The 10207-nt window shown below is 32.4% G+C and overlaps 1 protein-coding gene across 1 annotated transcript; it reads left to right on the forward strand.

Annotated features, from left to right (window-relative positions):
• The first annotated feature begins 3806 nt into the window (after window positions 1-3806).
• Window positions 3807-7199, forward strand: LOC134230246 (probable serine/threonine-protein kinase pats1). Its single transcript, XM_062712019.1, has 5 exons — window positions 3807-4052; window positions 4300-4545; window positions 4704-4831; window positions 5293-6549; window positions 6758-7199. Exons 1-5 carry the CDS (start codon window positions 3902-3904, stop codon window positions 6797-6799), a joined length of 1824 nt encoding a protein of 607 aa, XP_062568003.1. The 5' UTR covers window positions 3807-3901; the 3' UTR covers window positions 6800-7199.
• The last annotated feature ends 3008 nt before the right edge of the window (window positions 7200-10207 follow it).

The raw sequence follows: 10207 nt of genomic DNA on the forward strand, positions 1-10207 counted from the left end.
GGGAGAATCTTCATCATTCTTTAATAAGATCCTCTTTAGTAACTCTTTCATTTTCTTGATTTGTGTATAAAAATACATTTATTTTTATCTGTTTTTCATTAGCGTAATCTTTCGAAAAAGCAAAATCAAAAGTATTAAATCTTATGTTATTACGTCATTGAAAAATTATTTTAATTGTAACCCCTGTTAGTTAAGTGTAGTTTTCAAGTTTATAATTATAAGAATGAAATTTGGGTCTTATACTCAAGTTCCTTGTAAATCGGGCCCAGTTATCGAAAGTACCCGGTAGTCAATAGATGAAGAGATGAACATTTTTATGCTAGTAATTTTAAACAGCATGACAAATTTTGCAGATTTTTTCCTTTGTTTTATTTTTCATATTTGATTTAGAGGGAAAAGAATTTATTTTGAATGAAGATGATTTTTTTTACGCAATCGTGTAGAGATTAGTTTTAGGCCACACCAATAAAATTTCTTGTTCTTCGGACAACTGACTCCAAAAAATTGGGGCGAGCTAGCGATTTGATAATTATAATATTAATATTTTCATCAACATAATTTCCAGGCGAAGAAGTAAAATAACTGAGCGAGCGATTATATATTTTTTTTGTTTTCCTTTCCATTTATAGTGTAAATCATTATAATTTTTTTCCAATTCCCCTGATCATGTTAGACATTCAATATTCCATATTTGTACATAAACAAAACACTCATAATAATACTGTTTATATGGTTTCTCATTTTAATTACATATTAATGACTTTACTCCATATGTTAAAAAGAAAACAATTCTAAAATATACAATGATTCTTTTACATGTTTAGAGTATCCTTAGGACATCTAATTGATACAGGTTCTTTATTTCATAAGGGTACACAAAATAAATACACATTCAACTGGACAATTTCAGCAAAACTACTGTTATTATTATTTTTCTATATTTATGCACAATATCAGAAGCTTATTAACATTGCCCAAAAATTCACATAATTTAAAAAGAAAACACATAACAGAACCATCTACAAGTATGTCTTATTAATATTTACCATTTACAATTAATTCAAACAGTGATAACTTTATTACTTATAGTAATTCACAAATATATGATAAAAATATAATTGGCTTAGAGCCCAAAAATCAGTTATATCATGGAAAAATATCATAAAAATCAAATATATATTTTTTTCTATTCTCAAGAGTTGACTGATATATACTTTAATATATAAAGTATCAAATTAAAGATGCATGTATAGATATCATGTCAATTATGGGAAGCCTCTTTGGCACATTGTTCAGGAAGGTGGATACTTTAATTTCTTCTGGGTGATTTACATCAGCTTGGAATTAGTACAGTCATGTAAACATGATAAACACGGAATCTGTTCAAGAATTGTCTGAGGTGGAAACGATTCTATGGCTTCATGGAAATATTATCTACTTCCAGTTTGCATGCACTGTGCTTCAATTGAAGACCTTTTTGAATGACTGATATAAGTCTGCAATATATGAATAGTTCTCTTGGTTTAAGTGCAGTTTATTTTCACTGTAAATAATCAGAAAAAAACACCAAATCTTGCTGGCCCAGGAGCTCATGCATTGCTTCAACACTCAACATCCCAAATAAATAAATCAAGTAGCTTAGAAGTCTCCCTAAAAAATGGATAAAATTTATTGAAAGTTTTTAATACATACTTATTCAGAAAGTATATATGCATCTTTATCTAGTCTTAATACCTTCTTCTTATATTTAGGCATCTCGAAATTTTGACCATGGTAGGCTTATCTGCCTAAACATAACAGATCCACTCTATCCAATCTTCACAGTTCACCAAGAGGGAGTTATGAGGTTTACTTGTTTCCATGTCGTTACCCTTCACTGCTAAAACATGCATAAAAATCCACTGGACGCCAGACCAAACTTTAAGTCCCTCCGAATATCGCTGAGATTAATTGAAAAGGTTTGTGCAACTGTGCATCATTGGAGTTATTGACGAATGCGGGTGATTTCGCCATAATCACTAAAATACGAGCGCGCGGGTCCGACGAACAAGATATTTCATTGGTGTGGCATTAAATGCACATTGTAACAAGCTTATTCAGAGAATCCGTGTTCCCCGCAGAAGGGAAACAAAGATGTGCTGATCCAGGAGGGGGATAGCTCGAAGAAGCACTTTAATACGTGCAGGGGGGGGGGGGGCAAAGGGAATCGGAATTTTGGTAAAACATAAAATTTTAAAAAATTGAAAGCCGCTTGAGATATCGCCCGGAATTGAAAGTTTTACACCGACACAGAACATCAATTTACGATCTTGACCTTTTGGCCACCAAAAATCAAATAGGGGTCTTTTACAGGTCAACGAGAATTGTGGTTTTCATTCATTCAACAAGCTCTAACGCTTCCCAGGATATCGCGTGGAAACGTGCGGAAAAGTTTCAAAACAGACAGACTATTCATTATTTATGAACTTGACATTTGACTTCAAAATCTTCCATAGGCCATAGAGAAACCAGGTATAAAACGTCATTGCACAAGCTGAAATGCTTCTCAAGATATCGCGCGGAAACGTGTGGAAAATTTTTAAGGTCAAAATTTGGTTATGGACAAGAACGATTTCGTGAAGTTACATGTACTACATTATTATGACATAATAATCCATTTCAACATTCTTTTTCCCGTACTTTACGGCATAAGCAGAATTTTGTAGAAAATAGGATATTTTCATAGCATTCAATTGAATTTTCTTTCTTTTTTTTTTTATTAAAAATGACTGTTTAAAATATGGTTTTCATCTTCTTTACCTACAAAGTATGACCCGAAACACCTTATTTGACCAAGCTAACGTTAGAAAGCATCATTACAGGAATTAATTTCTGGAATTTGATGGATCTGTCTAATAGGTATTTCATTTACTTGATCTTGACCTTAAAACAGACAGAATTCTTTTACCTTATTACTTTTACAGTTAGAAATTTTTACCTCAAAATCAAAAGGAGTTTTTCTTTTGCCATTTGGAGTTATATTGTAAAATGTACATGTAATTGCTAAAGGTTTAAGACTTCTCGATACACCGTATAAGTGGAAATTTTAGCGATTTCAACCTAACATCAGGTACATGTATTTTAGCGAAAAGTAATTTTAGCGACTTTTAAATGTTAACTAAAGAAGCTATTACAAATAATACGCTATTTATCTTTTAGCAATATTAAATTTTAGCAATGTCAGCACCCTCGCTAATAACACCAAAATTAAATCCTCGTTTAAAATTCCACTTATACGGTATATGGCTTAAAACAAAAGCGTTCCAGAAAGACAGAAATATAAATGGAGGGAACGACAGTCCGAAATTATTATATCCCACATTCAGTGAGGTAAAAAAGGAAATGGGGACGAGTGTTTGATTCTGAGGAAAAGGGGAGACTGAGAAAGGGAAATTAATAACCCGTTCTCGAAAATGTTGAAAGTAATTATCCGCCCTCGACTGGCAGGAAAATAAATAATCTGTACATGACCAAAGCCATTACCCCCCCCCCCTTTCACTATCACCACCACCACCTATTTAGAGTTTTTGATTAATGCTTTTCTTTTTTTCCATTTTGCTTGTCAGATATTTGGTTTAGTAAAAAATGATAATAAAATTGTGTCCTTCATCTATATGAAAATAAATAATTTGACTTGGAGATAATAGCCAGCCCCCCTCCCAGCCCCTTCAAAATCAACTTTCCATTCCCTAACAAAATATGTTTTTACATTTACATGCCAGTGAAGAGGATAATTATAATTAGACTCATGTTTTATTTAGTGAAGATACCCGAAGAAGTACTGCGTTGGGACATAGAAGCAAGAAAAAGGTTCGTCAAAATTTCCAGTCAAGGCAGTGTGAACATATGCCGTGCCAGAGGAATGATAGTGGGATGCACAGGCGCAGGAAAAACGACTCTTCTTAGAAGACTTCAAAGGGAAAACAAAGAAGAAAACAAACAACCAACTGAGACAACCGTCGGTCTTGATATTCACGAGGATTTGTTTGAAATTAAAGATGACACATTAATAGGTGATTTATTTTTAAATATGTTAAGCTGATATGTTTATAGATGGGTAAATTTCACTAAACCTAGAATTATTTTTAATTGAATTTCACTTAGAAACAAGTTGCAGTTCTTTTTTAAAAGGCCAGTAGCTTGTTTTCAAAACGTTCATTTTGTTAAGATTTTAAAATAGGTGTCATATAGTCTGTGTTTTAAAACATGAATAATTTTATTTTATGAATAGGAATATATTTTCATTTGCAATTCTTTCAGATTTTGATAAAAATAGAAGCCAATCAGAGAAGACTTCTAACAGCACAAATGGCAGACAACTTATAAGTATGACGGATTTCGCTGGACAAGTAGCGTATTACGCGTGTCACCAGATTTACCTCTCCAGAAGAGCCTTTTATCTCGTGGTGGTTGACATGTCTAAGGGTCTGGAGGAGAAAGCTATGTCATACGACACTGATAGACACAGTCCCATAGGATCTTTATTTCATAACTGGACATTAGCAGGTATTAATATCGATTTTTCTACAGAATATCTTGATATATATTTTTGTTTATTTATACATGGAACAATGACTTCCATGGCATTTTAAGACAACTTATATCACTAGTAATTACAGGTAAACAGAATTGCATCTCTTGATAACACGATTTTTTTTTGCAAGACTACTTCGTGTTTTGGTTGCAATCCATTAAAACTTACTATGAGGATGGAAAACCTAAGGAAAGTCGTAGTAATGAAACCAAGGCCAACCCCGTTATCTTGATTGCCTCTCATCGTGACTGTATCGAGGTAAAAATCTTTAATGGCGGATCGATTATCTCTTTCCACCTTTTTATCAATCTTTTGTCAGTCTTGCTATTTCACATTTAACTATTTATATTTCTCTTTGAGAAAACTCAATTCTCACTCCTCATTTGCAATTGATAACCAATTGTATTAAGTTGAAAATCATAAACTGATTATACAAAACTTGTGGAAGAAAAATTTTCAGCTAAGTTATAGTGTTAAGTCAGTAAAAGGTGTATTTCAGTTTATTTAGCGTAATTTGTAGTGTTTGAATTTACTCTTTGATAATTGAAATGTTTCTAGCTTCATCATAATCAATCTACATCATGTTTTAAACCAATTTAAAACATACATAATCTAAAAAAAATAATTTTCCTTTAATTTTGGGAATTATAAGAATTCTCAACATTCTTCATGCACTTTAATCATCTACCTGATAATTTGATAATCAATGTCTTCTACAGCTGCAGAAAGAAACAGAGTCCAGCCAAACTTCATTCTATGACGCACTAGAGAGATGCTTGCCTAGTGAACATACATTGAATGATCATATCTCACCTGCACGTTACTACGAGATTGAATGTCCTCTTGGAGAATTGAATGAACACCAGGAAGAGACAATAGAACAAGTCAGAAATTGTATTGTTCATACAGCAAAAAGTCTTCCACATTGGGGTGAAAAAATTCCCCAAATATGGTACATGTTTGAGCTATTTGTACAAGATCACAAAGCAACTAGAATTATCAGCAGATATAGCCTAAAGAACGAATTTGAAATGCTTAAAGAAAATGAGTTGGATGATATGCTAAGATACTTTTCAGAGGTGGGTCAGATTATCTATTTCTCAGAGAAGGTACTGAGAAACAACATAATATTAGACGTTGGTTGGTTTGTAGACGCTTTTAAAAATATCATAACTGACCCTACTCACGCACGTTCAGCATGCAGCAGGGTTAAAGAATGGGACATTTTCATGAAGAATGGGATTATTTCAGATTCAATACTGGTCAGGGTATGGAAGGAAAACGAAAAGGAGTCATATGTTCTCGAGAAGAATAAAATAATTCCATACATGGAGAAACTTGGAATTCTTGCAAAAATGAAAACCGAAGAAGTTGTGGTGAAAGACGCGGAATTGTTAGAGAATAGACAGGAATCCCTGTACTACATCCCAAGTATCAATAAGACTGATTTCACAACAAAAAGCTTTGACTTATACAACAATGGAAATAAGACCCCGATTTTGGTCTTTTCTTTCAAAACATTTATTCCGCATTTCTTTTTCTTTAGACTTGTCGCTATTTGTTTTTCGAAGTGGGAATTATTAAGTGAGGATCTGCTCTGTAAAAACATTGCCTTTTACAAGGAAAAGGGGGGTGATATTAACATTGCTATTGCTGTTAATAAAACATCCATTCAATTGCAAGCGTTTACTCCAGATGATAAAATTTATCTAACAAGGGTAGATACCAAGAATATCAGAATTCAAATTGAACATTTGCTTCGGGAGATTACCACAACTCTCCATCACCAAGTTCTCTATGAAGTGGGGTATCCGTGTAAAGATATAAATATAACTGAAAAAGATGAGCATTGCTTTTTATCAGAAAGAACAGTCGCTGAGCTAAAAACGAATGAACGAGTTTGCCCGAATTTTATAAAGGAGGGTCATGAAAAGCATCAAATTGTTCGTGACGACCTGCTGCATTACTGGTACACGGTATGTACTTTAAACAGGGTATATTAAACGAAGCAGCATTTCGACTGGAGTATTGTTATATATAATAGAATAGTTACTATAACTAGAAAATTACATTTAAAGGGAAGTTGGGTTTTAATCTCCCTGTCACGAATAAATAAAGGTAATCAATTGAAATGTCCGATTTATTTCTTTGTTTTAAACTATATTGTTATGATTTATATTTCAGGGATTTGATAGAAGAGCCCATTCGTCTTGGTGGTTGGACTAAAAAAAGTTGATTGTAAAACGAAACAGTTTAAATGTACAAAGCGAGCTCTACTTTCCCTTATCATTTCTGTTTCACGCTGGTGGTCTTAATAAATACGTATTGATAGAAAAATTGATATGTATTGAATTAATTCTGCATACATCTGTTGAGGTTGACCAAAAAAAAAATTAACAGAATTAGACTCGGCCATTCAGTGAATTGAAAATCTACTGAAAGATCACATGTAGTGGAGGACAGATCTTTATCATTTAAGCATTAATATGATTACTTTATTTAATGCGAGTATTAATATTAACCTCGTATAAAAAAATAACATATATATCAATATATTTTTAACATTATATGTACATGCATTGTAATAGAGATGATAACCAATCCCATATATTTTTTTAAAAAAGGTTAAAGTTTAATTATTTCTAATTTTTTTCTCTGTGATAACTGTTTGAAAGTTTGGGGAATTTGTTTCTTGATAATTCTGCCGGAATGTAAATTAGGCAGGTCGATAGGTCAGCAGCTAAGGAGGTTAATACGCATGCAAATCTCGTGCGCATCTGTCTCTGTGTCTGACGCTAAGGAGGCCAAATATGCATGTAAATCTCGTGCGGCTGCCTTTGTGTTTGAACGTCAGTGTGAGAGGACTATTAAAATTGGCATTGAAGTCCTCCATGTAAACTAAATAAACGGATTTTTCCTCTTCCAGTATTATTAAAGCAGCTGTTCAGATCCTCATCCTGCCCAGTTAAGAGTGTAAATAGTAGGTAGAGCTTTATCTTTTAAGGAAATTTTAGCTATGATACACAAAATAAACAGTGTTTTACATGTAAACGTACTGTAACAATGATTTGATTTTTGTGTTCTTTTACCATCGATTGTATTAAACTACATCAAGGATTACTTTGGCATGATTTATTGAGTTTTTTAAATGCACTCTACATAGCAAGAAATAAAGAAATCACTGGTCTTCTTTCTCATTTTTTCTTATCCTCTAACTCATTTTTTATGTTAAGCGAAAGGTCCCACATATCATATTAATTGACAAGGCTATGGTTTTGCAGACAAATTGACAGACAGGCAGAGATAAAGAAAAACAGATAGGCAGACAAGATGCTTGTTTTAACAATACACACCTTCTAATCATTAATTACAGAACCTTAAAAGGACATAGTGATAGTATTGTGTTGCATTGTAATAGAGTTAAGGTACATACTACTAAAAGATTAAAAAAATTATAAGTAAGATGGTGAGTTGTTTAATTTATATTTCACCTCTCATAAAAGGCACATCAAGTAACATTTTCAGATTACAAAATATATATTAAATGAATTGATATATCATTTGAAGATATTTAGACGCAGTTTACTTTGATGCTATGTTTTCTTATAATTTAATTCATATAGATTCTATACTTCACCTAGTTAAGAGACATAGTTATAAATATCATTTGAATGCAGATACGTATATATCGGTGGATATTGTAATGATTCTAATAAATAAACACTGCCAGGATATACGCCCAATGGATTCTAGAAAGTCTTTACACATAGATGTATCATTGGAAATATTCATTTATTTCAAAATAGCTGCGATGCTAAATCTAAATTGAAATATTAGCTATCTTCTTTAAGAATTCATCTTTTATCACAAAAATTAACATAATTCTATCATGTACCTTGATTCTATTTAATACAATACACTACATCTCCTTCTATATTTAAGCCCTTGTAATTGATGATTAGAGGGTGTATATTTGTTGTCTATACATACTTCTATCCTTCTGTCTATCTGCCTGTTTGTCTATCTGTCTATCTATTAGTCTGTCTATCTGTCTGTTTATCCTTCTGTCTACCTGCCTGTTTGTCTATTTGTCTGTCTATCTGTCTGTCTATTTGTCTGTCTATTTGTCTGTCTATCTGTCTGTCTATTTGTCTGTCTATCTGTCTGTCTATTTGTCTGTCTATTTGTCTGTCTATCCTTCTGTCTACCTGCCTGTTTGTCTAACTGTCTGTTTATTTGTCTGCAAAAGATAAAGTCCTGACAATTAATTCTGAAATGTTGATCATTAAGCTTTAGAGAGAGACAAGAGAGAGGTTGTTAGGAAAGAAATATGTCCGGTATAGAAATATCATTATGAGTTGATAATTACGTCGTTGGATTGAACTCCCTATAGATCAAGTCCGTTGGACGATTCTGTATTAACAGAACTCTTAGTAGGTATTCACACAAAAAACCCTCAGTGCTCAATGGCTCTGAGTGCCAACCATTGGTATAAATTTGCAGCCTTCCATCGTCAAGTGTTGCCTCTTCATTTGAGTGAAAAAATTTTTTGAAAAGTTTGCATGTAAGAAAATCAAGCCTTTTAATGTCTTTTACCTTGTTTAATGATACGTTTTTTTTGCAAATTCCGTTCCCAGTGTAAATGTGTTTCCGAAGGTATAACATAACAGCAGTGAGGTGATAGGAAAGCCCTGGACATTAATAATGCACACGCATTGACCCTACACTGTCAATATAGCCTAAAATCAGAAGAATATGTGTTATTGTGAACTTTTTTTTTCGTTTCTATAGATTATGTACGGATTATTTAATAGACTATATTTTTGTAATGGTTTGTCATTGTGTGTAATGAAAGTATTAAATCAAATTTTTTTGTGTATTTTTTTTTTTTGCTTGGCAATGTATACAATTCATAGAAATGCAGTTAATATCGACAATTTCATTAAAACGTTGAAATCATTTTGATTCATTTTATTGTCAGGTTACATGTTTTCGAAGTTAGTAAATAAGTTTTAATGCAATATGCAAAAAAAATTCTAAGTTGGAGTTTTTATTATATCAGACTTGCAATCCATCCGACTTTTACGCTTTACTTTAAGATTTGCATTCGACATCGATTAAGGCAAAAACAACCCAATTTACAGGCCTTATAAGGGAATGGCGTTTAATTCTTCCTCTTTAATTTAATAAAAATTGTAATATTTTTACTCTTAACACATGTTTCTTCAACATATGAATACACAAATGAATGGAAATCTGTAGCATTAAAACATCATAACAGAAAGGTGTCAAAAGATTAAAACATGCATTTCATCTTGATGCACAATCGATGAACGCTGAGGAACTGCAACGTCACAAGCTTAAATAAAAATATAACGCTTACATTGACCAGAAAGTATTACGTTGGGTCTTCCATAAACTCTACCTTTCAGGAAGAATATTGAATAGGTTTAAAAATACAAATTACAATTGGCCTAAAAATACGTATTAGCAAATGCCAGTAAGCATAAATGAAACTGAAGCTTGATATTGAACGTTGGAATGCATTTTCTTAAAGAATTTATTTTTAATTTTTGATGAACTGCCCAATCCTTAGTATTTGATTTTAACCCTCATTACTGTAAACATGGTATG

The sequence above is a fragment of the Saccostrea cucullata genome, unplaced genomic scaffold, assembly GCF_032062105.1.
Source record: "Saccostrea cucullata isolate Sc308-1 unplaced genomic scaffold, CSIRO_AGI_Scuc_v1 ctg8739, whole genome shotgun sequence".
NCBI classification, from domain to species: domain Eukaryota; kingdom Metazoa; phylum Mollusca; class Bivalvia; order Ostreida; family Ostreidae; genus Saccostrea; species Saccostrea cuccullata.

Coding starts and splice junctions, on each gene's coding strand:
- LOC134230246 (XM_062712019.1), top strand. CDS start 3,902: ATGATAGTGGGATGCACAGGCGCAGGAAAAACGACTCTTCTTAGAAGA. Junction 4,546..4,703: donor TCATAACTGGACATTAGCAG/GTATTAATATCG, acceptor TTTTTTTGCAAG/ACTACTTCGTGTTTTGGTTG. Junction 6,550..6,757: donor TGCTGCATTACTGGTACACG/GTATGTACTTTA, acceptor TTTATATTTCAG/GGATTTGATAGAAGAGCCCA.